We start from the raw sequence: 27583 nt of genomic DNA on the forward strand, positions 1-27583 counted from the left end.
TACAGCAATAACTTGACAGTATTTAATCGGGTTGAAATTTTTCCCTTACAGGCTTTTATGTGCATGTAAGAATCACTACTGTCATGCATTTGAACAACCCATTTGTGTGTTTACAGTATATTCATCATAATTGTGTTTCTAATGTAATACACAGTGTAAAAATAAAAATACTTAGAAAATAATTATGCCATTTCACTTCATGAAGTTTGCTCTTTTAAAATGAGCATAAAATGATTAAATTATACCCTCTAACAACTCTATTCAAAGCCAAAAAGACCATGGCTTAGAACAAGGTATTAATTAGAATTCTTCAAAGTTTAAATCATTAGCTTATACTTCTCCTTGAACTATGAAAAGCTCGTGGCAAAGCCAAGTTCTTCATTTATCTGTGCATAGGAACACTTCTAAAAACCAAAAGGTGAAGAAAAATTGCTAAGCGCTGTTTTTCAGAACATTTGTTTTAATAGTGGAATGTCCTAGAACGCTGTAGTTGACTGAAGTTATATAGGGCTTAGCCGGTCTGTGTCCAGTGCTGGATCTTGTTGGAGGGATCCTATGTAAGCCATGAAGCTGTTGTTCTGATGGCCCCAGTCGTAGTAGTCTGGAGAGAAACTTAAAAAGAAAACAGAAGCGTTAGTGACTGGCAGGTTGGTTCTGTAGACAGCTGGTTGGTGAATGTGGGCAAAATGCAATCGCAGAGAGGTAGTTCTCACCCTGAAGCGCAAAAATAAAAACCCCAACCAGGGGTTCAGGCAGCTACTATTTTTCTGATCTGTCAATTATTTTAGCCCAAGTGTTCTCAACTCATTATCTGATTCCTGATTCTTCTAGTTCACCGGAGACCCTCCCCCTTCTGATTCACTATTCCAGAAGGCGTTTGAAAATCCTAGAAGCGGTGCTTCTAATCCCTGCCAAGCCCTGTCACTGCAAGGGCCTCTCAGGGACAGACCTAAACCTCCTGCATCCATGTACAAGGGACAGGTACTCGGTTAGCAGCTCCGGCACGGTGGCTTTTCTCCCACGAGCAGCGTGAGACAACATGCGTGGCTGGTTTGGTTTCCACTGGGAAGCATGCCTGAATTACCAGTGCGGCTGGTTCCCTCATGCCCCTGCGCGGAGGGGAGGGTGCCTCTAGCTGTAGGCTGGATATCAGCCTGGCGCGCACCACCTCCAGCATCTGCAATGGGTTCAGTTACTATGTGAAGAAACTAACGCAGGGGGAGGATGACTGATAACTGTGAAGAGCACATGTCCAACTTTACTGAAAAGTGGTTTGGGCTCAGAGACAGCAACTACACAATCTTAGCTAAGTGACTGACAAGAACTAGAGCTAGGTATGTTAGCGACTGTTAGCAAGTTAGTCTTCATTTTAAGAGGAGTGATTACACTTATCTACTACTAGCCTAGTGTAGATACAGGAACAGCAAAGGAGTAAGACAAGAGTGAGCCTCCTTTCAGGGCAGGATACTGTCCTGGCTGTGTCTTTTTTTCTCTGAATTGGGTGCTATCATCCTTGCTGTGAACTGCTCCTTCCTGGAAGGGAATCCCTACCTAAAGCTCGCAGTTACACAGAGAAAACAGGCTTTTTGTCCCAGTTCTGGGTTGTGTGGGATTTCGGCAGTTGGGTGGATTCGCATAAGCTTTCAGCAAGTGGGAAAGCAAAAGCCCCCTTCATTTCAGGTAAACCCAAAGACATTTAGCCATGTTACAGGGCAACCAAAGTTGAGAGGCTTCTCGCTACCACCATCGCAAGCTGCTCCCTGCTCTGTCGAGCTTCTCCCTGCTCTCCCTGAAGGCAGGGAGACAGCTGGTTTTCTAGGTTGCCTTGCTCACACACTTAAAAACTAGTAAATGGCACTTCTTGGGCCACTCTTGGAAGAAACAGAGGGTGAAACATGAGACCCAAAGGTCTGACCTGAGTTTTTCAAAGAGTGGCATACTGTTACAATTCTGAAATTATATAACCGTTTTCATTCTTGTGTCTTTGTAGTCTCTGTGGGGCTCTCAGATCCCTACAGTCACACAGCGCTGCCTTTCCACTTCAGCTTCCCCCTTTGCTTCCCCTCACCCCCTGGAATTTATGCAACAATTGGAGCTATACAATTTACATTACTCTTCTGCAATGTGTGAGAGTTCTTCCTCCTCCAGTTTCTTTTAGGGGAAGCAAGCAGTTCCTTCTTGTATCTTACCTGCCCTGTGCCCCCTGGGGTGCAATATTCCATGCTAGGTCATCATCACTGTCGTATCTGCGAGGGTTGTCAAAGAAGTAAGATCTGGGACTGAAGCCATGGCTTGGGACCATTCCTGCGTTGGCCTGAGGGAAGGGAAACCTCAGTCAGTGCTTGCAACGGATAGATAAACTGCTTGGTGCCTGACTTCTAGGAGGAGTCACTGCAGACTTACCTCCTACCTTCCAAAATAAAATAGGCAATTTTACATTTGCTGTAGACAATAGAAATCTTTTTGCATTTTTCGGTTTTTCTCTACCAGCATAGTCATAGTCTAGTGATCTCAACAGCTTTTCCTTTTCCTTCCTTCTAGCTAACAGACACGACCCATTTCTGAAACCACCCTCCAGCATGCATTTAACCTGTCTGCTGAATTCCTGTCCATCCTGGACACTTTACACTTTTAGCCAGCTGACTTGAAGTGAGCAGTAGGGAAGCGGCTGAGGAGCTGAAGGACTTGAAACACCTAAAGAGATTTGGTTTTACTTCCCACATTTGTAACCCTCGGGTCTGGTGCGTTACCTCCCTTGCCTCAGGAATTGATCATGCTGATCAACCTTGGCACCCTGCTTAATGAAACCACAGCTGAAAAGCCCCTTAGGACCTCTCTGAGCAATTTCAGTATCTACCCTGCAGTGCTGTGAAGGTCAAATCCCAAGGAAAGGTCCTTTGATAAAAGAGGGAAAGGGGTGTACATGTAACTCCTTTATTTACAAAGCATTTTGCTTTTATTTCTCTACAAATCAAACCAGAAAACATACAAGATTCAAAAGGTCAGTTTGATTCTGGAAACAGTGCAGAGGGACATCTAGGACCCAGCTGAGCCTCTTCCACTGATCCACTGGTTCCATCCGCAGGGAACAGGGTTCCCTGCACCTGTGGATAAACCAGGATGACATCTTCTCCTTGGCTTTAAGCAGGAGAGCAGTTTAATCTCCCCCTATGTTTTAGATGTTAAATAACTTTGACAAAGACGAACTAAAAATAGGTCCACCTCTGTCATCTCCCCATTTCCAACATTCGTCTGGCTGAAGATATGGCCAGGCAAAGGACCACGCACTGCATGCAGTTACACTGTGTCAGCCCCAAAGCAGACAGACAGCTCATTCCAGGCTATAATCGTCTGTGAAGTGGAACTTTACGTTTCAACAGTGCTGAACACGGGCTGTCTCTACTCAAACTTTTTGGTTCTGAAGTCCTGAATGAAAGGTACAACCAAAGAACAGCTATTTCTTGGGATTGTTCCTTATTAAAAATAAAGAACATTTTGGATTTTTACTAAATCAGAGTTGTTGTTAAGGTTTTTTAACTAAAAGAGGGTTTGTTTTAACTCTAATCCCATGCTTTCTGGGCGAGTATTTTCAATCACTGGACCATTTGATACTTAACTGCTCTGGCAGCCTACTGAACACATTAAAGTCCTGTGGCCCTTGGTCTCCCTCTTGTGGCATACTTGCACTGAAGTTCAGTTTTGCCTCGCTACAGTCTCTTCATCTTTTTTCTAACAATGTTGTTTCCAGTTTTCCTCTTACCATGATATTGTTTAGCATAAATATTTGTCTTCTGTAGAAAAAATCCATACATGACCTATCCACTATGACAGATAATGTCTACCCTAAAAAAGGTACTCATAAAAGAAGTGATATCACTGATTGGCTCTTCTGAACTGTATCTTTATGAAGTTGGAGATTTAAGGCTTTCTGCAAATCACAACGCAAAAATATAATCTTATATGTGTTACTGAAGTGCTCTGTGACTTGTGAGAGAATACTGCCTGTTTGACTCTGAGCTCTTGTTTGAGTAGGATTCCAAATCTTCATGTGATCAGCTTTTTGAAAGGAGAGATTAGACCACATCCCTTATTTTCGTTCTCTTGTGAATCTCTCCCACACTATCCAAACGTGACCACCAGGTCTAGCCTTACTAAACTCACTTCAGATAAAATGAGATCTCTCTGTGGTCACTTTTTAGAAGGGCAGCACCACTGGACTGTACTTTAAAACATTTCTTCTCTTTGCAGTTATCCTGGCTAACTCCTAAGCAGGAGTGGGGCTGAGATTTTTTTTGTGATGGACACTGCGGTGCCTGGGGTTTCTTAGTGTGATGTCAGGTATTACTTCCTTGTTCAGCTTGGCTTTATCATTGTCTCTGAAATCTGCATGTTAGAATAAAAACCACTGCCTTCTCTAAAAAGTGATTCTATTAATTGCTTCTCTTACTTGTGAATTTACCGTTCACATCCTTCTTGGGGAATTATTAGCTTTGGTTTGGTTTGGCCTACAGAAACAGAGACATTACTTCGGTAATCCTAGTGCAGGGCTGATATTCCCCATGTGCCTGTCAACCAGCACATCCTCTGCTAACCTGGAGATGTTGCCTACAGCTATAAAAAGATGCCTGTCCATCTATTAACTATCTAGATATTAAGGATGCTTATGAGGAATTATCCTTACAACTCACACCTTAATCTCTGCTCTGCTGAAATAGCAAACAAAAATGTCAGCAAGTGCTTATTGTGGTTATTGATCTTTGACATGGAAACAATTCAATGGGTACAGAGCTGAAAGAATTCACTCTGTTATTTCATACATGCCGTTGAACTGTTAGCACACAACCATTTTCACTGCTATGTGATGAAAGATCCCAAGTTTGGATAGCAAACTCATTTTCCATTGACTCCAGTAAAGTACTGTATTAACTCAAAGGGAAGATGTCCTTAAATTTAAGAAGGTTCCTGATTTTTAAGGTAAACTGCCTGAGAAACACCTTGTCTTCCTTCTGGGTAAACATGATGCATTTCTTTCACAAGGAGTTAATATAAAAAGTGGGAAGTTTGGGCTGCTTTTATTCTGCCAAGGACATATTGAAAAAGAGAAGTCAAAATGTAAGGAAGCAAAAGCTCCTTCAGAAGCTGGGCCCTCCAGACCTGCCTGGACATTACACTAACAAATTCCACTTACTAGATCTTTTGTAGGGTTTCGGACACGGAAGAAATACACCACCAAGGAAGTAGGCAAGAGCTCCCAGATGAAAAGGATCACTCCAAACACTATGTAACCTGCATCTCCCAGCTGACATTTCAGATCTGCCTGTTGAAAAGTCAAAGAGAAAAGTGTTTAAAAATAAAGATGGCAGGTGTAGGAGGCAACGTGTCTTCTTATGAAGACCTATATTTAAGTGGCTGAAATGCTTGACAACACGGCCAGGAATTCCATTCAGTAAAGCCAGATTAACCTGGCTAATGATTAAAGGCATAGTAAAAAAAAAAATCAATAGGCTATCTCATTGGGTACATGACTTCCCTTTCTTTCTATCTTTCCTCCTCCCTCCTCCTCCTCCTCCTATCTTTCCTCCAGCAAAAGCAAAGTTTAATGCAAGGGTCTTCCTAGTCTAAGATCCTGGCAAGCAACCATTTGATCAAGTGATCAAATCCAGATAATGAGAAACTAGTTTTCCAGTCCTTTTCCAGCTGGGAATAACATGTAGAGGAACAATCAATGCCCAGGTCTTCCAACAGCATTGCTGGCAATCTGGCTTTTAAAAATTAAGGCTTGGATCCCTTCAAATTAGTGCACATTGTTAGCTTGAATAACCATGCTGTTACTCTAGCATTAGCTTTGAACTTCTCTCTAGATTTCCCCTCCACCATTCACCACAGTCACAGAGGGCAAATCCTGTCCTCTCATGTGTTTTGTATGGAAGAGAAAAGGGTAATGTTTCTGACAAGTGACCTGAGGCAGTACCACAGTACAAACATTGGGCTGTATTTTTAAAAGTGACTTTTGATTCTGGTACCAAATTGATTACCTGCTCCTCAGTTCCAGGCCCTTTACATATGGCTCAAATCATTTACCCCAAAACCCAGGCAACCCCAATGTCACAAGTCAGATCAGATGTTCAAAAATCAGTCATAGAGACCTCAGGCCTAAAGCATTCCAGTGACCTTCCCTGTGAACAACCTCTGCCTCCACAGGGGAAAACGGGACCCAATATTCTGGCCCTAAAGTTCCAGCCCCTGTTACTGCAGACTGTAGGAGTCAGCACAAGAAGTGCCCCCTGCAAGGGGTCAGAAGGAGCAGCAGCAATACTCCAGGCCCCAACAACAAGAGGGAAAATGTTTGATTCGGGAGATGAGTCACAAACTAGTGCCCTTCTGCCTAAACCTGTGTGTTCTAATTACATGGAGCAGCAACACCTAGCTGCACTCCTCTTCTCTGCACCGCAGCAGGGTTGATTAGTGGTCCCTTGACAGACCCTACACAACTAACTCACAATGAGGTCCTCTGGGTAATCCTACCCTACTGTTTACCTGCTTCTTATTTACAGTTTTATCTACTGCTCAACAGAAAATTGTTAATGGCTCCAGGTTTGCTTGGCCACCCCGGCAATACAAAGCCCTTGCATGGCTGGGAACGTTGCTTTTGGTCTGTAGGTGCTTGCTGAGGGGGTGGGGAGACATCAAGTGTGTGGGATTTTGAGGCCAAACAAAATATACTCATGGTCCAGACCCAGGCCTGCCATTTTGCCTAGCCTTGAGAGAACTGGAAAACTAGTGGGACCTAACTACATGCTTCAAAGCAGAGAAAGGAGCTGGATGCCCAAATTTCATAAAATTCAATGAAGAATCCCCTGCTATTTCCTTTAGTGTTTTTATCATTGTTAGTTTTCAAATCGGAATTGTCCCTTGGAATTAAAGGTTGGGAAGAATCTTAGTCTTATGCTCAAACTACAGAAGTTATCACACTAATGACAGAATTAAGGTAAATAACTGCATTTCAGTGGAATCAAGTACTGGTTTTCTGGTTCTCCAAGTACAATACATTCTCTCTAATGGACAAAACACCCGTCTTTTTTCATAAAAGGCGATTTTTTTTTGAACAATAAAATCAAGGTAAATAAAAGACTGATTTTTTTTTTTTAATTATTTGGCTAGTGGTTACTTCTTTCTTTTAGCTGTTCCTTATGCTGAAATTACCAGAAATTTGTATTCCTGGAGCAAAACAATCTTAGTGCATTGAATAAAAGAAAAAAATAACGGGATTTTAATATATTAACTCCTCTTGTCATAGCATTTAGGAAATCAGCCATCACATACAGAACGGGTGTTTCTCATTAGCAAATATTTTCATACTTGCCTGATCTGATACGTTGTACCAATCATAATCAAAGGAATTTACTTTCTTGGTTTGGGAAAACGATAAGATGAACAAGTTGTAACAGGCTCGTGAGGTATAAAGTAGTATAACAGTCACTCCTATACTTGTCACCTGACAGACAGATGAGCCCTGGAAGAGATTTAAGCACAGGTTATTATTCATAAGGGAAGCTGAGAAGAACATTGCTTTGCATGGACTTTGAGGGTTGTCATGCTACTCTGTCTAATGTGACTGACTTTTTCTCTTTCCTTCTTTGATCAGTATATCCTACACTACGTCTATTCCTGTATTTTATCAGTACAGTGGTTTCCAAGCAATGGTAGCAGTTCCAGCCCTTACCAAGATGGGCTGTGACTAATTCCTAGAACTTATTGTACAACTGCTATTTTCAGAGCAATGAAAACACATCAGAACTACACTTGGTATCAGATGGAGCAAGAGAATTCAGCCTTCAGCTGTGCATTAGCTATAGAGCATCCTGCATCAGATGCTGGCTAGCTAGCATGATGCAACCTTGCATCTTTTTACAACTGCTTGCTCTGCACCTATTTCCTAAGTACAGAGAAGATCATAACAGTCAGCAGTTAAACACAGCACAGACAGGAACAGAACATCCTGCCTTACCTAATGTCAACACAGAGAAGACAAAGCGGAAGCATGGCTTATGGGCAGAGTGACCGTGGCAGGGCAGTCTGTCGGTGGGAGTTTGGGCACAAGGGGAGGAATGTGTGAAATCACAACAGTTCCTAAGCCCTAGAGAGAAAAAAGGACAGAGCAGGGGAAAGAGCCTAATCCAGCATGAGGAATAAGTGGGATGCCTGACCACTGTATCATTTGGGGAGGCTCACTGTGGGCAGCTGAGACACCAGCACAGGAGCTGTAGCTGCAAGAAAGGAAGGAATCCAGGAGCCATGGCTACAGGGATCAGTGTGAGTCTGATCACAGAGGCAGGCAGATGTACAAAAGCAGGACTGCCTTTGAAGAAAGCTCAAAGCAAATTCCGTGCACTTGGCTCTGGAACAGTGCTTGCACAGCCGAAGGAGGAAAGATGGGTTAAAGCTCTGTGTGCTTTTAGAAGAGCAAGATACCTTGCAGTCATTTGCTTCACTAGCCCTGCCCGCTGCCCGTCCTGGCAGAGACCCAAGCCACGAGGATGGGCTCCTCTCATCTACGCGAGAGAGAGAGGCCAAAAGGGAATTTGGTCTTCCCCTCACAGGACCTTTCATACCAATGCAGGAGACAGGAAGGTCTGCACCCTGTTCCCTCCACTCTCACACTCTGCTTCCAGGTTTGCAGCCAAGGAGCAGAGGTCCGAAGCACTGTAGCAGGTAGAGCACAGGCATAACAGAATAGCTAGTGAAGTATCAGGGAAAGTCACCAAGTCACCATGTCCTGAACCCCTGGCCTTCAGGAGACTACCAGGGCCCCTCTCCTGCTCACCCACGCTGGTGGCTATTGTCCCTGCGGCTCTGTCAACCCAGCTCCTCGGTCTGCACTCCCTGGTGAGTGTCAGTAAAGAGGAGTTCAGGGAGTAGTCACAAAAGCTTGCAGAAAACTAGCTTGCCTGTTTTCCCAGCAAAAAATATTGATTCAGGGAACGGTCAGGCTCAGGAGTATTACAAAATCCCCAGTACAGTTAACCTCTCTGACTGAATTCCTGCTTACAACACGCTGGAACTACCACCATTCACCAGGCCATAACCTGCAGCCATGTCAGGAGCGAGCCAAGAACCTGCTGCTATACAGGAATTGAAGCCAGATACATAGTAGGCAGTGGTGAAAGCTGTGGCGAGACCAGCAAGCAGGAAATGCCACAGAGAGGAAATGTTGCTAGGCACTTCTCTATTCTCCTTCGGTACTAGCAAGTCAGTGATGCTGTCATGGAAACCAAGGGTGAGAGAGCAGAAGAAGCTGCTGACTCGCACACACCATATCCCAGCTCAGTAGCATTTACAGACTGGGGATAGCAGAAGTGAAGAGCAGAATGGGGTCGGTATTTCCCTATATAGGTCTCCCTACATAGCTGTCATTCTTTAATAGTTGATAGTTAAATATGCTAGAGATTTAACAAACTTCAATCCCATTACAAAAAAGGGGGGTAAAAGTGTCCTGGTTTTGCTGCCAGTCAAATATACTTAGTGGCTTGGTGAAGGGAGAGCACAGCAGTAAAAGTAAAGCCAGAAGAATGCTTTTCCAGTCACAGGCCCCTACGGAAAAGAGGGGGAGCCCTGAGTTTGTAGCATGTCCCACTGCCTGATACTTCTGGCCAGCACAGAACTGGCCCAAGTCAGCACCTACGGGCAGGGCTGTGCACCGCCTTGGTGCTGCCGTAGCCTTGGTGCAGAGAAGCAGGCCGGTCCTCCACGCCAGGTCATGGAGGTGAATGCCTTTTCACATGTGCACTTTCACTGGTGTGTGCTTCCTTCACAGAAGGTACGTGCCAGCAGATGGGAGATGCAAATAAAAGGCTGCCAGTACCGATGCCTATCTACATGCACCGCAGAGCACGCATTATCTCCAACGTAACTTCTATCACATCACTATAGAGAGTGGGTTTTTCTTCTTTAGCTAGCTTTTTCAGCACAACAGTAGCAGATTAAACCAGGATGTTTTTTCACTGCCAGCTCCAGCCATGTGTATCCCTACGTATGTGCGGCCAAATCCTACTGAAAGCCCCCAGAGGAACTCCCATTTCAGGTCAGCAGAAAGGAGCAAAGCACTCTTTAATTCTCATTTCCACATTCAAACTTTCGTCATCTGAGTGTCCTGTCCCTTCCTGTCTGCAATAATATTAGAGTTTGTTTGGGTTTTGTGAAATAGCTTGAAGTGAAGAAGATCAGGTTTCCTATAGGAGGAGGAAACGGAACAAAGTAATCTACCAAAGCCTCCCTTAGGTTAACACTGCTTTGTTACAGAGATTTATGCTTCTGTGATTTGCAGCAGTAGAAAAACTTTTCTTACTAGTAAAAATAATCCATTGCCCATGCCCTTTGGTCAGCAAGTGACAGGCTTGAAAGAAACAAAACAAACTAAGCTGTGTTTTTAAATCTTCTATGCAGCCCTGAACTTTCCGTTGTTGTGCAGTATGGCCAGATTTGATTAAACAGGAAAAGCACTCCTTTCATCTGATTAAGTAAACAGAGAGAGGAATTTTATTATAAGATTTTCTAAATAGTAGCTGAAACTTACATTTTTGAAAGGTTTGTTGTGGTAAAGGTAATGTGCTATTGGTTAAACTAATAATTTAAGATTTAACTATCTACTGCAAATGCAAGGACCTTTGAAAGCCTTGTTTCATTATTTATAAATACAAAACACCTTCACTGATTTTATAATAAACACTGCAAGCTTACGTGATGCCACCCAGCGCCTTGACCACTGAATGTGTCCAAAGCTGTAAACCTAACAATATTTCTTTAAAGAACATTTTGTAGAGTAATATGAGAGACTTTTAACTTTTCTCCGCACTTGGCTGAATTTATAATGCATTAAGTCTTTTAAAACACATTCTCATTGTCTATAGGACAGTATGCAAATGTATTAAGGGGGATTCATATTCCTCTGCCTGGCTTATCTTCAGCATGCTGCTACCTTAAACATTTAACTTAATCAGTCAATAATTTGACAAGCTGAAGGATCCCAAAGTATAGACCACTTCTATGCAGCAGTACTGAAATGAGGTGGTCTTCAGACAGGGATCTGGAGAAAGCAGTATTCACTTGAAAAACAGCTGTGACAAACTCCAGCCAGTAAGTTCTGTAAACTCTGCCTCAAAAATACATATTTTGGGGTCACCAGTGTTAGCGAAAAGCACCCTTGCTAGCACTTAGTATTTAATTCATATATTGAGCAGGATGGCCAGCCAAGCACAAGCTGTGAAGTTTCAAGGCCTCCAGCTCTCAGGGGATCTAAAGAACTGTGGCTTTGCCTCGCACTGCCCTTGTCTCTCAGAAGGTACTCGAAAAGAACTGAAAATGTACCTTACCTTGGACTCCAAGTAAATGTTGGCTAAAGACATCTTGGAAATCTTATACAGGCAGATGGAGAGTGAAACAGCGCACAGCACAAACAACGTGTCATTAATTGCCACCCGGACAGAGACAATGACTTTTCTCTCTGAATTCTGTGTCCTCACCAATACTGCACATGTTAAATTCACCAAGAGGAAGAGGAGACTTATGAAAAGAGAAGCCAGGTAGAGGGGCAACCTGGGAGAGTGAGGAGAAAACAGTTTTAACGACATTGTTCAGCAAGTGTCAGTCATGAGATGGAAGTTGCACTCTGAGCAATGAAAGCTGCACGTGTTGGGCTGCCACAGCTGATAGAGTGACCAGCTGCCTGAGCCCAAATCAAAGTGCTCCAGATTGCTGGAGAGATTAACTCAGATAATTTCAAACCTGTTTTTACAGTTACACAACAAGCTGTAAGTAAAGAAACTAATATCAAGCAGCAAAACATGGAAGACTGTTTGCAGCAGAAATACAACAGTACAGTTCTTAAAAACTACTTAGAATACACATGTACTTTCTTAGAGTGTGTACTTCATATACACCACAAACCCTCTGACTACTCACTGACAGGAGAAACCTCACAAAACATTGAGTTGCCTGGAATGGACTGGTTTTGACCCTGGTTTTACTACACCACCACTGCCATGAGAAGCATCACTGACTGCTGTTGTTTGCCATCAGATTTCATATTAAATTAGGGGGGTGTCCAACAGTAGGAAAAATCTCTGAGTTACTGGTTCCCCAGCATCTTCCTCTGTCCCTTTTCCTAAATAACTTGGTCATGGGCAACCTCTTGAAAGAAACATCAAGAAATGTAAATATGCATATTGATTCTGGGTTGGCGTTTTGCCACCTATGCCAGGCAAAAGGTTCATTTGCACAACCACAGAAGCAGAGCTGGAACACAAATGTGACAGACAGAAGCCCAGGAGCTGGACTAGTTTTCTCCATGTGTTTTTTCCCACCTACCCAGCACTCATACCTGCAATCTAAGTATACCACATACTCAGGGAAAGCTGCTTCTAATTCCTCTTTACTCCTACACACAGCTGTGGAGCTTTTCAGTTAAAAAAAAAAAAAAAAGGTCATTTTTCCATTTCAGGTGTTTGCTTACTTCATTATCATTGCTGACCAAGGCAATTACTGATAAGGGTCATAATCTGCAGTCACTGAACAAGAGGTTTTGGCCAAGCTTTTCATTCTTGCTGGGAACTTTGAATTTGGCTGACAACAAACATCCAGACTGTCCCTGAGGAATCCAATTCTGATTGTTTAAAAATACTTTACCCAATGGTGATCTTCTTCTTTCACACATTCATATCCTTTTGGGATAGCAGCAACACAGCTACAAAGCTGAAGCATATCTGGCTTCTTTTCAGAGGGCAAGAAAGAAAGGGGTATACCTTTGAGACCTTTTAAATGTGTAACAGGGAGAACTGAAAGCCTAAAAGTCCCTGCTTGTGAATCAATGTCCTTCTTTCCAGCTATATCTGGCAGTGAGCGAGGATGCTGTCTTTTCCTTGCCAGTCATGGAAATTCCTTCTCAGGGGGAAGACTGTGCTCATTCTTAACCCTCCAGGGCAGGGCTCTGTTTTTAGGATAAGCAGCTAGAGGTAGTTCCTTTAAACCTCACAGTCTGATGCTAGAAGCACTGCAGTCCTGAAGCTCCTCTCTCACATGGCTTCCTCTGGAGAATGCAGTTCCCAGTTGTAGTGGTGGTACGTTTACAGCTTTTACTAATATCTCAAAAGTGGCGGTCACGTGTCTTCCTTTCCTTCTCCTCCCAAAGTCTATTTAATAGTCTCATCTCTGCTCCCCTACTGTAGTGCAGGTAAAATATTCTTGTGGGGTTTGGGCTTACAAGGAAAGGTATGCTTTTACATGCTGCTTGCTTGCAGGACAGTAAGTACATGCTCTCTTTTTGCTCCTCTTAGTCAGAGGGACTTTCTGCGTCAGCACGGCCTGCATGCCCTTGATGCTGGCTTGCAACCAGCAAGGCTTAGAGGCTTCCAAGCCAGGCTCCTCCTTGATGGAGTTTAGCAAAAAAAAAAAAAAAAAAAAAAAAGCACTGTCATGCTCTCATGCCCACACACTCCCGTATGTGCCAGGGTGAGCTGTCATGGCCAGTCAATTGTGCAGCTCTTCATATAATGATCTTCCATCCCCCTTATTAACATGATGTGGCTGGGGAAAAGGCTGCCTGTTTTGACAATAGAAGCATTGTTGCTGAACTTCTGAATAAGCACTGATGGAGACGCAGGCTGTGTCTCTCAGGGCAGTTTTAGGGTCTCTACAGCTGCAGAAAGCATTCCTAACTCACTTAAAGGCAGAATGTATCCTTACATCTCAACTACAAGGGCACCTACTAGGCATGAATAAGCATATGGGTTTTTTTAGAAAATAGAAAAGCAGGGCAGGAGAGGTCCTTCCAGATTGCACCAGCGACTGTTCAAAAGCCTATTGTGCCTAATCCCCACTTTGGGTCTCGTCCCTTAAAGGAGCTGTGCGTAATCTGGCTTGGCCAGGGAAGGCATGTGCCAGGGTGTTCTGTTCTTTCTGTGTCAGGCTGGATGCACCCCTAAGTTTTTCTCTGAGCTTAAAATCAAACCAAAACCAGATGAATGCAGTGAGTTTTGCCTTGTTTAACAGGAAAATGTGTTTGAAACTACTGCATTTTGTACGTGGTTTCCTCAGAAACCATACAGTGTCTGAGGCTTGTGCATAACAAGGCATGCACACACAGCACAGCAAGCCTCATCCAAACCCAGTGACTGTAAGAAATCCCCAAGCCCAGGGAGACGTGCAGAAGGACTGTTTAAATATGAAGTTGGGCTGGCACAGGCTTCGCCTTGAGCTCTTTTGCCACAGTGACTAACATCATGAAGGCTGTGCTGAGTAAAGTTTGCTTAAGATTCTGGATCTCTGATAGGATTTTATCAATTTTTTCTGTATCTGAAACGATTCTGATTTCTGAGACCTGTGCCAATACACAGACCACACTCCTACCTCTCCATTGCCCTGTTGATGTTGCCATTATCTAGTGCAGAAATGCTAATAGCAGGCAATAAGGTCTGACACTTATTAAAGAAAATGGGGGGGGCGGGAATCAAAAAGTGAACATTCAGCAATGAAGAAAAATCAATTCAGTTAAGTGCAGACTCCAGCCCCTGTCTGTAGGCCATCCATCTTTCTACCATCCATCATCCATCAGGATTTCAGCAACCTGATCTAATGAAAGACGTCCCTGCCCATGGGACGGGGGTTGAACTAGATGATCTTTAAAGGTCCCTTCCAACCCAAACCACTCTGTCATTCTATGTCTTTGAGTAGCCTGTTACAATTAAGATTCAGGAGCTCAGCTGTGGGTGTGCACATATTACACCACTTCAATTGCCCTGTATAAGATAGGAAATTAGGTCAGCTTTATTTATATGGCTCTTACACAGGCTAACTACATTTGTGCTAAGAGATCTAGATATTAAAACAAAATACTACTGAAGTCATTTACCAACAGGGCTGAATAAGAGAGAAAAGGCTAGACCAGATCCAAGACTGATCTATGTTAGAAGTGCAGTAGGCAAGAGTCAGGGTGGACATGGAGCTGTTGTGGGAAGGGTAGTCTGTACATGAGTAATTCCAGTCACAATACAAAAGCGTTTAGGAACGGAAACGCCCCAGGAGCTACATGCAGGGTGCTAATGTAGTCACTCCACAGCCATTGACTAAATATCACAAGCTCCCTTTGCTTGAAGAAAGACAGTTTCAAGCAGTTTTCAGCAATAAAGCCTTGCCACAAACATCAGTAACAGATGAGGTTCAAAGCTTCTACCTCTCACCTTTAAAGCCAGCCAGGAACATGTTCATAGACCCGCAGACCTGCCCTTTACCACCCTGACCTGCAGCCCAGGCTTTGTGCAAAGCCATCCTCTGTTCCTCTTGCCTATGTGTACCATCAGAGGCAGGCACACTTGCATTGGGGGCTGCCTGGGGACCTGGCTGGTGTGTGCTGTGCTTGTCTACCAGCCCATACTTCTGGATTTCCTTCCCACAGAAACCAGAGTGCAAAGGGAGGTGAATGTATTTGTATGCCATGGTGTTTACCAGGGAGCATCCAGCTCCTGCCCCTTGTAGTTTGGGATGTGGCTAAGGTATGCACACAGACACACTAACTTGAAAGCATTCCTGAGGCCACCAAAATAGATGCAGCCTCTCTGTTCCCATCCTGACAATTTCTGCATCAGCTGTGGTTCAGCATGGAGTCCACATCCCTCAGTCAGCCATCACACCCTGTGTGTCCCATACCCTCATCAGCCCAAGCACAGCCCACCCCAAGACTGCTCTCACTGTACTGCCATTCTACCAAACATGGTTTTTGAAGCACTTGCTCCAGATGATCGCCTCTCCAGCTGTATCGAAACCCAACTGGATAACAAACTTTCCAGGGCAAGGACAATCATAGAATCATAGAATCATTTAGGTTGGAAAAGACCTTCAAGATCATCGAGTCCAACCATCAACCATGCCCACTAAACCATGTTATGGAGTACCCCGTCTACGTGCGTTTTGAATACCTCCAGGGATGGTGACACAACCACTTTCCTGGGCAGCCTATTCCAATGTCTGACAACCCTCTCAGTAAAGAAATTTTTCCTAATATCTAACCTAAATCTCCCTTGCCGCAACTTGAGGCCATTTCCTCTCGTCCTATCTCCAGACACCTGACAGAAGAGACCAACACCCACCTCACTACAACCCCCTTTCAGGTAGTTGTAGAGAGCGATAAGGTCTCCCCTCAGCCTCCTCTTTTCTAGACTGAACAACCCCAGATCCCTCAGCCGCTCCTCATAAGACTTGTGCTCCAGGCCCCTCACCAACTTGATTGCCCTTCTCTGGACACGCTCCAGCACCTCAATGTCTTTCCTGTAGTGAGGGGCCCAAAACTGAACACAATACTCGAGGTGCAGCCTCACCAGTGCCGAGTACAGGGGAACAACCACCTCCCTGCTCCTGCTGGCCACACTATTTCTGATACAGGCTAGGATGCCATTGGCCTTCTTGGCCACCTGGGCACACTGCCGGCTCATGTTCAGCCAGCTATTGACCAATATCCCCAGGTCCTTTTCTGCCGGGCAGCTTTCCAGCCACTCTTCCCCAAGCCTGTAGCGCTGCATGGGGTTGCTGTGACCGAAGTGCAGGACCCGGCACTTGGCCTTGTTGAATCTCATACAAGTGGCCTCGGCCCATCGATCCAGCCTGTCCAGATGCCTCTGTAGAGCCTCCCTACCCTCAAGCAGATCGACCCTACCTCCCAACTTGGTGTTGTCTGCAAACTTACTGAGGGTGCACTCAGTCCCCTCATCCAAATCATTGATAAAGATATTAAACAGAATGGGGCCCAACTCCGAGCCCTGGGGAACACCACTTGTGACCCGCCACCAACTGGATTTCACCCCATTCACCACAACCCTCTGGGCTCGTCCATCCAGCCAGTTTTTCACCCAGTGAAGAAAATGTTAATATTTGACCTGTTGATACAGTACTATGTTCTCCTAACAGTCAGCAAGTAACAGGTCAGATTTCAGTTTCAAATTACTCTGTTTTCCTATCCTGAATTCAGACTGTAAATTCTTTCTTTAGAATGGAGACAACCTCTCTCTCTCTCCCCCCATCTAAACAACATTGCCCAGCTGAGGCTTTTAGGCATTGCCACAATAAACATTAATTTATTGAGCTCTTCCTCAGCTTTCTGGACATTACTGCCCTTTGGGGAGCTTTCAAGTAGTTCCTGACAATTCCTCCTGCTCAACAAGATCCTAAACAAATCTCTCCACCTAAACGCAAAGCTACCATAACCTCAACATGTCATGGGAGGTTATTGGTGAGCTCCCAAACACATCACCAAGTTGAATCCATTCTCTCTAGCTCCTTCCTTTCACAACTCTTCTTTCATCTTCTCAAAACTTTTGAGTTTTTATTACCACTGACCTCACTGATTAATACATACCCAGTCCCACTCATTCCTGTCAAAATAAATACATCACTCTGCTACCTCTATCAAAGCACTGGATCTGAATTCAGCTAGCAATACAAATGTTCGGAACTTGCAAACAAATCACCAGGGTGAGTGTTTTCTGCTTGTATTTGAAATATTTGCCTTTGAAATATGTGAATGTCTAAAAATGGTGCTTGTGTTGGGAAATGACACAGACTTCTAAATGTCATAGGAAGAAGCTGGCCTCAGAACCATCATTATAAAACACTGGTATATAAATATGAATAGCTGAGATATGAGCATCATAAATTATAAAAGATGTAGTGTTTCTCAAAGAGCATGGCAACTCTTCTTTACCACATTAAACGTTTGCATAGTTCTTACCTGTATTTCAGTAGCTCTGGGGAATACTTTGACTTAGCTTTGAAAATCACCTGCAAAACAGAAGAGTATTGCATCAAACATAGGATACATGTAAGTAGAGAAAGGCACTGTGATCCGCAGGAATCCTGTCTCACAGGTCACAAGAAATGTAATGATAGGTTTCATTACATAACAGATTTGCATTTATTGCTTATCCATGGCAGGCAAGCTCTAAGCAAAGTATTAAAACGACCCAGCAGGTGATCATGATGTACTTCTATACAAATTGTCTACACCATTATTTTTACTTACTCTGGCTCAGGAATAAGGTCCTTTATACCAGTATTCACAAGAGGACCAATGCCAGTATAATCATAGAGGCAAGTAATTAATGACCTAACATTACATGTCTCTCACATAGACCCGCTCATACCACCATATTGGGTCAGAGGCTCTCTTCCGATGAAGAGCCCATCATAGTACCCTGGCCTCAGATTGGATATATATGTTTGTATCCATGTTACACTGCCAAAAGGATGCCATCAAGAACCAAACTCAAAGTTTTACTCTGAGGAATATTTGGCTTCTGCTGACTGTCTGTTCACTCTACAACAATATGTATTTTTACAGAGATATAGCTCAGGCCCAGTAGTTACCTTGCTGTAATGGAAACGACAAAATACTGACATCGTTTCTGCAATGTAGCTAGGTAATATTAATCACAGGTGTTTAACCACCATCAGAAATTATATAAAAATACATTAGCATATTTTATATCTTATTTATTAAAAAAATTACAGGGAAGCATCACTGCTTTTTCATAAGCTAACATGGTTTCCAAACACACTCAGTTTACAAATGTTCATTTAAACCAACACAGAAGCATGCTGATTGCTATTTTTACAAAAAAAACCCCCATGCTGTATGACTTATTCTGGGTTGTTTCCTAATGGTTTTCTCCTCAAGTTATCCAGCCTTATCCATTTCACTTGGTTTTGCATGCTCTTTAGTATAGCTTGCATAATATTTGCTATGATTATCATGCTTTGCCAAGGAAACAAGACTTACATGAGCACTATGTATGTGTAGGCCTATGTCTGCCTGTCAACCTGTTTATCCATCCCCACACTAATCCTAAAATAGTCCAATCAGAGGACTGATGGAAAAATAATTGAAGCATCAAAGACATGATCCTTTAACACCCTCCTAAAAATTAGTGACCCAACAGAAGTAAGGAACCCTATAAATGCATCTGATACGTGACCTCTGTGAGAAGAACCCTGCATAATGATCCTACACATCACCCAGTGTGAGAGAGCCAGCAGAGCAAAGCATCACAAGAAATGCCCCAGTTTCGGAAACAGCTCGAAGTCAAGCATGAGACATAGATCTGGAGAAAATCAGGCTTCACTTGTTCCAGCATTCCTGGAACAACTTGTCATTTAACTCCTATTCACCATAAACAGCTGCCTTGACATGGAAATTATTTTTGTGACGCATCAGCCTGCTTAGCACTAGCTGAACCAGCAGAGAACATTGAGCTTTTCAGCAGGCCCTAGAAAAATAATAGCTGAGAACAAAATTGAAAATGTTGGGGAAAAAACCCTCTAAAAATATTCTGCAACCATTGATACTGTTTTCAAATAGTTAACATCTCTGGCAGTATCCCTTACACAAGATATTTGTGATTCATCCAAAGATTCTCCAAATTCCTGGATCATGAATTCTCACAGGAGTTCAGGAACAAGTTTTATGGTAATTTACTTACTTGCTACTGAACGGAGAGGTACAAGATACTTGTGAATGTTCTGTGTTTCCGTGGTGCACAAAGAGGGGCTGTCAGTTTTTAGAGAAGAGATGGGCTTCAAAATACCTCCTGTACACTTTTTGCACTAGACTTGTTGCTTACTTTGCTTATTCTGAAAGACACTGTGAGCCAGCGGGAAGGAACAGACTCCTGACCTCAATGAAACTAAACAAGTAAAACTTGTCTCTAGGGCCATTCCACAATCCTCACCTGTTCTGAGTAGCACTTACACATATTGTACCGTTAATTTTGACAGCTTTCAGAGTCGCACTGAACAGAAACGTTCAGAGTCTGTGCAAAGAACTACAAAAGACAAGCAATTTGCAGTGGGCAATGAGTTGTGCCGGGTCCACAAAACCTAGAAAATTCACAAGTTCCTGAATACCATCTCCTGTGGTTCCCCAGAAAGGATCCACTCACCACTATAACGTCACAGAGCACTCCTGTCACATAAACCAGTCCAAGGCTGCCCTACCTAGCAAAAGCTCCATGGGTAACTTAGCTAAAACCAAACATGACGTTCCTGCTGCAGATCCAACAGGATCTCCAGATGCGAGATCACCAAAACAGCTGTTATTGTGATTCCACATTTGGTGGGCCTCTCCCAGCTGATAAATGCTTCTGAATTTTATCAGAGCAAAATGGCCATTAAGAAAGAAAATGAACACTGCATAAAAAGTGGATGCTACATAGAATGAAAGCTACACTATAAAGCATGGACACTCTTACAAATTCACTGCTAGACAGAAATACAGGCAGCCAAGTTCTGCCATCTTTGCTTAAACACCGATGGGGCCTTAGTTCACGAGTAGCCTTGCTGGAAGCAATGTGATTGTCACAGAATAAAGGGCTGTTCAGTGGGAGTAAGGATGTCAGAAGCTGATCTCAATATACCTTACATGCGTGGGTGCAGCTTTTGCTTTTAACAGTCATTTAGCTCAAGAGACTGGTTGCTCAATGGCCCCTCCCCGCAACAGTGTTGAGAAAGCTTCCAGTCAATATCTGAGTCATCTAAGCAAGTCTTCCAGCAAACCAGAGCAAACCAGGCTATTCCTAAGAATAGACTAACAGCAAGCAGAAGGCAGACTTTTTAAAAAAGACCTTTCAGAGAGCCCCAAGATGAACAGCAACACAGAAAACTCAGTGAAACTCCTTGCTAATTTTCTAATGTCTAAAGGGTTACTTTTTCTTCTTAAAAGTATTTCCCCTTTTGCTTGTTCTTTAAATGAGAAATATCCTGTTTTGACTCCTTGTTTTTGCTGAAGGACTGGAAACCTCAAATGAGATTCTCACACTCCCTCCTCCACTCCCCTGAGGTATATGTCTGGCATATAAAACTGAAGCAGTACAAAAGGAGTCCAAAAAGCCCTTCATACAGCCAAGGAAAATTTCTGTTGCAGGAACTGATGTAAACAGCTGGCCTTAAAGACATTTTACCAGGTCCGAGCAGAGAAGCAGTAAGGATGGCATGGGAATCCATCAGAGCTCGGCTGCAGAGAGCTCTGCAGAGCTGCTGGGCAGCAGAGAAGGCAGAGTTAGGCTGCTGTAGCTTAAGGGGATTCCAGCTACAGTTAATGAAAGTTAAATCAGGAGCCACTCTGACCCTACAAGTATCAATGAAACAGGTGTTAAAGCCAAGTCACATATTCCCAGAGCAAAAGAAAAAGAAAATCTCACTGGAGCAACTTTCAGTCCATGCTCTGATTTAGCTGAACTGATGTGTAATGGATGGCACAAACCTCCAGTGTACCTCTACTACTACCTGATCAATTCACTTTTACAAGAGCCACAGCCCAGCTTACCAAAAAGCCTCAGGTATGTGTTAAGTGCTTGCATATGTCTCAAGCTGGACCTCTGTACAGGAATGAAGTTCAGCTTTATTTACCAGTTCTCATTTCAAAAGCTCTATAAGGAGCAGAGCATGTACTTTTCCTTCCCAGTTCCTTTCACTACAGCCCCTCTCTTCCTCTGTCACACTCCGTGCAAACTTCTCTTTGCACCCTGAAAATATGCCACAACCTCATGCAGGCCCAGAGCCCCTCACCATCAGCACATATACCTTTCCTCTTCTGTGTATCTTCCAGTCCCAGGTCCACCTTCCTCTTTCTCTCTTTCTCCCATGTTCATACTTTCAGTTGGATCAGATTCCCCCAAAATATGCAAGTTTTCCCTCTACTCTCTAAACTCTACATGGTTTGTAAGGCCTACAGACATGGGCAACATGACTCACTACCATACTCAGACTTGTGTAAATTGGTAAAAATAGTCTTTAAAGGACAGGGACCATTGCGGGGCTGGCAGCCACAGTAAACTTGCATGTGTAGCTTTCTTGTCAAATTATTTTCTAAGTTAAATGACCCTATTCTTCATGTCACATGCTGACAGCCAGCCAGTCTGCAGTTGCAATTTGTCTCATATAGATCCAATACTAGGGGCAATGATTTATGCTAAACATATTTGCTGATGCTTTACCATCCATAGTTAAGAGTCCTGTGCAGTTCTACATACATCTAAAGCACGCTTTAAATTAATAATAAGCTTTATAATACATGGTGTATTCATTTCTACTAAAAAATAAATATTTCTCCTAAATAAAAAGCCTTCTCTGTTCTCTCACTGGTGGTATTACTTTTGAAATGCTATCCCCAGTAATTAGAGGCTGAGAAGTTCTCTTCATTTTCCTCCCAGAGCTAACACAGACCCCAGTTCACTGAGATACACGTAACTTCTCTGAAAGCCTGGTGCTGGTTTTACCCCACCCTGCCAGGTACTTCCAGCATGACCAGCTCACCTCTAAACTGTCTTACTCTGTACAATTTCTCTTCATTTGAAAGTCCCTGATTTTATCGGCCCTGCCTGGGAGGCAGGGTAAACTTCTCGATGTGGATGCCAGAGAAAAGGGAAGATGGTTAGGGAGGAGGAAGGAGAGGTAAATCTGTCTACCAGCCCTTCTCCACCCATACAGCCTCACAGTTCTTTAGCTCAGCACCATGTTCCCTAGGTCCTGCAGCAGTTCCCAACCTGATGATTAAACCTACAGCCCACCAAATTGTTTGCTGTGCCTGGCCACAGGGGAGGCCTGGGATTTCCACCATCCCCTATGGCTCACGGTCTTTGGCCCTGACCTTGTTCTTTGAGTCTGTAACCCTCCATCCTAGCCTGCCTCCTGCTTAATTTCTATCCTGTTCCCCAGGGAAACGTGAAGTCTGAGCAAACAGGACAAAGTGAAGCAAGCCCTTCTCTGCCCACCCCTCACACACACCAAAAAAGGCAACTTCTTATCTTATTTTGCAGAGCCTCTTTACGCTTTTGCCCACAGCACTAACTGTAAAGCCTGAGGACTCATCTCAGTCTCCCCTTGTCAGGGGCAGGGAAGATTTGGCTAGGCAGGACATAAATAAAAGAGTACCCAAGTCCCGGGATCCTCAATGTCTGGAGCCATTTAAAGTGGAAAATATGTTACTTGCTGATTTGCAGTCTTCGCTTTATCACGCAGCAAAATAAACCCGTGGGAGCTGCAGGTGTGAGGCAAACATATCTATGGGCTTTTTGGTCTTTGTAGGTGGAAATGCACGCTTCAGCTCCCTATCTGATGGATGAGGATCAGGGATCTGCTCTGGCTTGGTACAATGCAGTTATTTGCCAGTGTTGCACTATTGTTTTACAGAAGTGCTACTGGATCTCATCTTCACTTGAGATTTATTTTAATGATTTCTAAGTAGACAGAGGCTTATCCTGAGAGTGTAGGTCACATTTTTTTCTTTAGAAGAGAATTAATACAGACACAGGATTAATAAATTCTAATAAATTAAGTGTTTTCATTAAAAATCACATGTATTTTCTCCAGTATGGGATTTCTGAGAGGAGCTAATATTATATAAGCCTTATCTGCAGCACCCTTTCTATTCTGCCCTAAGTAGGGCATCAAGACCGTAGCAAAGGACCCCGAACTTGACTCTTATTCCAAAGATCCCTTGTTCTGAGTCAAAACTATTTTGATTTTAACTTCCCTTTCACCCACAGGTCACCTGCTTTAGCAACCTGCCCCAACACAGTACAGCTCCTTCTGCTGTATCTGCTGATGGTGATGCTCAAGTCTGGGAACAACTTCTGCTGTGCCAACATCATCATGGCTTATTTGTCTTGCTACACATAAAATACAGTAGAAATTTGCGTCCCCATTGCTTTGGGATACCTATTAAAAAGCAAATAGTTGTGGGTAACTTTCTGTCAAGTTCAAAGGTGCTTATTATTCTGAAAAATTCCCTCAGGCACTCACCAAATTAGTTTTTTTGTCTTCTCACATCTATGTCTAAAAGTTTTCCTAGCAGTGCCACATTTAGAAATGGTGGGTGCTGTACAGCAGATAATAAACACCTGCAAATTCCAGAGACCCATAAGGTCTCTTCCAGTCCTCTGTCCCTGTACTATATATAGATCATTTCTTCCCCTCTAACTAAGCACCAGTTAAATAGCATGGTTTTCATGCAATGAGACACTGCTGCAGACCCTTCTTGCCTGCCTTCTAGAGAAAAAAGGATTACAAGTTGTTTCTGAACAGGTCTGTGAAGTTATAAGCCATTACTGAAAACAAAATTCTTTCTCCCCACCCCTTTCACACTAGTTCTTGCTTGCCTACTGTGGAAAGCTAGATGCACATTAAATATACAGTCTCAAGAAGATGCTGAATTTCAAGCCAAACCACCTTTTAATGGTTAGAAGTAAAGAATTAATAACAGTGAATTAAAAATATGTGCACTTATTCTGTGTCTTACGTTATATTCATACAATGGCTGTGCTTGTATTTCTTAAGGCTTTGTTTTGGCTGGGGAGAAAAATTTGACATGAGATTTCACTGGGAGCAACCAGCTCGAATGCAAACAATACTAATAACATGCCTGTCTACAGTGGCCCACAATCTTTAAAGATTATGGCACACATCACAAACTCTGAAAGTCCCTTGCAAATATTGTTTCAAAAGCCTCACAACACCCTTCAAGACAGGTAACTATTACAATCCTTTACAGAGGGGCTCAGAGGAAGATCATGAGGACTCATGATGACAGAGCAGAAATTGTCTCAAAGGCAGAACCAATAGCCTTAGCATTTTTTCTGTTTCCAACCACTGACTTATATTTCCTGAATGATATCAGACAGCAATGCCAAAAATAAGTTAAAAGGACACATGTGTGCATTCTGTATGCTCTCTTCCTAGATCTTCCTTAGATTAAAGGAATCAGTTACCCGCAACACTAAGCTCCCGAGTGCCGGCACTCTAATGCACAGAGTGCAGGCTGCTGTGCCCCCTCTGTGCTCACACCAGCCTCAGCTTCTCTTGGCGAAGAGCCAGGATGCTGCATTCTGCCTCCAGACTTCCACGGCAGCCCTACGTGTATGTCTGAGGGAAGAATCTTACCTAGGGCTATGACTTAGTCGCAGCTGCTGTGATGGGCATGGACTGTGCAATGATGGACGTTTGCCCCTGGGGAACCGCACCATTATCAAATGACTCTCGCAATAGCTATGGGATAAAGCATAGGTCACCATATGCCTGAGCTGGATCTGAGTAGCATGTAGATGAAAGGTTCCTGTAATCCCTTAATATATCTCAAGTCCCAGGGAGCAGAGCGGGGTGAGTTAGCAGGTGTTTCAGACACTGAATCCAGAAAAGTAAACCTAAGCACAAAACTGTGTATGTGGTTCTAAGTATTTAATACCCTCTACAGCTCAAGTGATCCTCTTACAGCTGTCATGCTTACCACTGCTGCTTTTTCTGCTCTGGGATGGCAGCTCTCACAAGCAGCCTGATCTCTCCAGCCAGGCTGTTCAGAATTGACAGGCCTGTAACCACTACAGAGCACTGTTAAACACCATAGGCACTACAGAAGCACCCAGAACCAGGCACCAAGCTGGTTCCAAGTGGGGCACACAGCAACACCCAAAGCATTCTGAGCACCGCCGGGGGTGCTCCAGGCCTGGCTGGTGCTCTCCTGGCCAACCACTCCTGCACTGGGAAAGCAGACTTTGACAAGGGTCATCTGAGTGCAGGCTTGGCTTCCTGCTCCAGGCATGGTAGTGGGATTGAGGAGACAGAGAATCCAGTCCCTGCCCTCCCGCAAGCTTCCTGTGAGATCTTAGGCAAACCCAGCAGCCTTTCTTTGCCTCAGCATGCCAATATCCCATCCTGCAGCCCAGTGCCAAGATACCCAAGCTCACCATAAATACTTCCAAGCAAGTCTAACTGCAGCAACCTGGAGCGCTGTTCAGCCTAACTCATCTGGCTTCTTAGCTGTCTGTAGCACAGATACACGCTTGAGACCTCTTTCTGAAATGGAGATACTATTTCCTTTACCCCACTGTACATCTAATTTACCTTTCCATCACAGTGTGCTTGAAATAGAGGATGTATTTCTGTACAGCACTTAGTGGGGTCTGGAGTCACTGCTATTTTTAATACAGATTATAGGAATTGGGTCCACATAGGACCCAATCAATAGTTTTGATTGTGATACACAGAATAGAAATCTCACTCAGAAACATGTCAGCCAACTTATGAAAAACTGGGGGGGGGGGTTGCCAGCAAAATTAGAAATTACAATTCTGACTGCACACACACAGAGATCAAGTCTGCTAAGCCAGGAGGTTTATGAAGTCTAATAACAACAACAACAATAATAAAGAATAATAATAGAACGGCATTTTGGGTGTCCAGCTTTCAAGCTCTTCTATACGTTTTTCCCCAACCTTTAAATTAAATGACACCCATTTAGTAGACAGTAGATATATTATTTGCCATTCCTGAAATGACCACTTCAGGCTCCAGTTTCATTGTAACACTGATCACTTGCATATAGATCAAAAGTTAAAATTCGCAACTAAATAACTGAAATTTGCTTTTTGCATTGCCAAGGTACATTTGTTAATTACATTTTTTCTTATGATTCTTACAAAATAATGCTGTACCATTGTCAGATTTAATCAATCAAATATCTGTTGCTTACCTGTGTGAAGTAAAGATTCATCAGGGTCAGGGTAAAAAACTGGAGGCAGACTGGGAAGCAATAGAGAAGCCAGAAGATGAAGGGGCTGAGAGAATTTGCTGTGACAAAGTCTTTGAAGTAAAATGAAAAGAGCACAGTCCTAAGAGAGGCCCAAAACAAGCACAGAAACAGAAAGACAGTTTGGTAACTGAACCTCTTGTGCCTGTAGTGAAGGACCAGCCAGAGCTGGACATAGATGAACACAAAAAGCAGTGAATAAAAAACAGTATATACAATGGTCAGGCCCAACTTCACATACGGAGGGACAGCTGGCGTCAGGGTCGGCGGAAGGGTGTCATTTTTCAGTGGGTCCCACTCAGAGGCCTCCATTTGATATCAGGAATCGTCAGAATTATTTATTAAGTTTGGCTGCCGCTGTTGCCTCCTCCTCCTTCTCCTTTCATCTTCCTACAGCATAGGAATCAAGAAAATGAAAGAAAACAAGCTGCACTTCCTCTTTGGCAGCTCACTGTGGGCTGGTAGCACATGATCACAATTCAGAATGATTCATTAGGACTGCCTTTGTCAGCAATTGGCAGGGAACAGCTCAGAAAGCTGCCCTTCGCTGATGTTTGTGCACGAATCTTTACCATCCACAAGAAACAAAGAAATCCACCAGCCCCTAAACGGTTTACTGCTGATTTTTTTCCTAAGGAAAATTATCTGGATTTTAAATCAGTTAAGTAATGTTCTATTTTCTACAAGCAGCAAGTACCTGACATTCTCCCAGTGGCAGCCACATCGCATCTTTGAAGGATTTTTTTGTCTTGTTTCCTATTTAGCAAGTACTTTATTTAGCTGCATTTTGTTAGGAATAATTTTAAGCACCTTAAAGTTCTCATGAAATTCAAACCACTGTAATAAGCCATAACAGTTCAGCTCTGCACTGCAGAAACTTTTGTGTTTATAAGGAAATACACAATTTGCACAGCAAATCTAACACATTCAGTATCTTCTTTTTCTTCTAATATAAGACATTTCATTAGA

At 43.3% G+C, this 27583-nt stretch overlaps 1 protein-coding gene across 1 annotated transcript; it reads right to left on the bottom strand.

The window, feature by feature from the left end:
* Positions 1 to 27004, bottom strand: GPR137B (G protein-coupled receptor 137B). The gene is made up of 7 exons (XM_052805287.1): positions 26558 to 27004; positions 17771 to 17820; positions 11370 to 11592; positions 7360 to 7513; positions 5189 to 5313; positions 2190 to 2314; positions 1 to 612 (listed from the first exon to the last, which is right to left on the bottom strand). The coding sequence occupies exons 1-7, from the start codon at positions 26924 to 26926 to the stop codon at positions 501 to 503; spliced, it is 1158 nt and encodes a 385-aa protein (XP_052661247.1). The 5' UTR covers positions 26927 to 27004; the 3' UTR covers positions 1 to 500.
* Between the last annotated feature and the right edge of the window lie 579 nt (positions 27005 to 27583).

The sequence above is a fragment of the Harpia harpyja genome, chromosome 13 (assembly GCF_026419915.1).
Source record: "Harpia harpyja isolate bHarHar1 chromosome 13, bHarHar1 primary haplotype, whole genome shotgun sequence".
NCBI lineage: Eukaryota > Metazoa > Chordata > Aves > Accipitriformes > Accipitridae > Harpia > Harpia harpyja.

Excerpts from the sequence above, each read along its gene's own strand:
- GPR137B (XM_052805287.1), bottom strand. The coding sequence starts at position 26,926 with ATGGAGGCCTCTGAGTGGGACCCACTGAAAAATGACACCCTTCCGCCG. Across the intron at positions 11,593-17,770 it reads CCAGAGCTACTGAAATACAG|GTTGCCCCTCTACCTGGCTT; the intron begins GTAAGAACTATG and ends TCACTCTCCCAG. Across the intron at positions 7,514-11,369 it reads ACATTTACTTGGAGTCCAAG|GGCTCATCTGTCTGTCAGGT; the intron begins GTAAGGTACATT and ends AATCTCTTCCAG.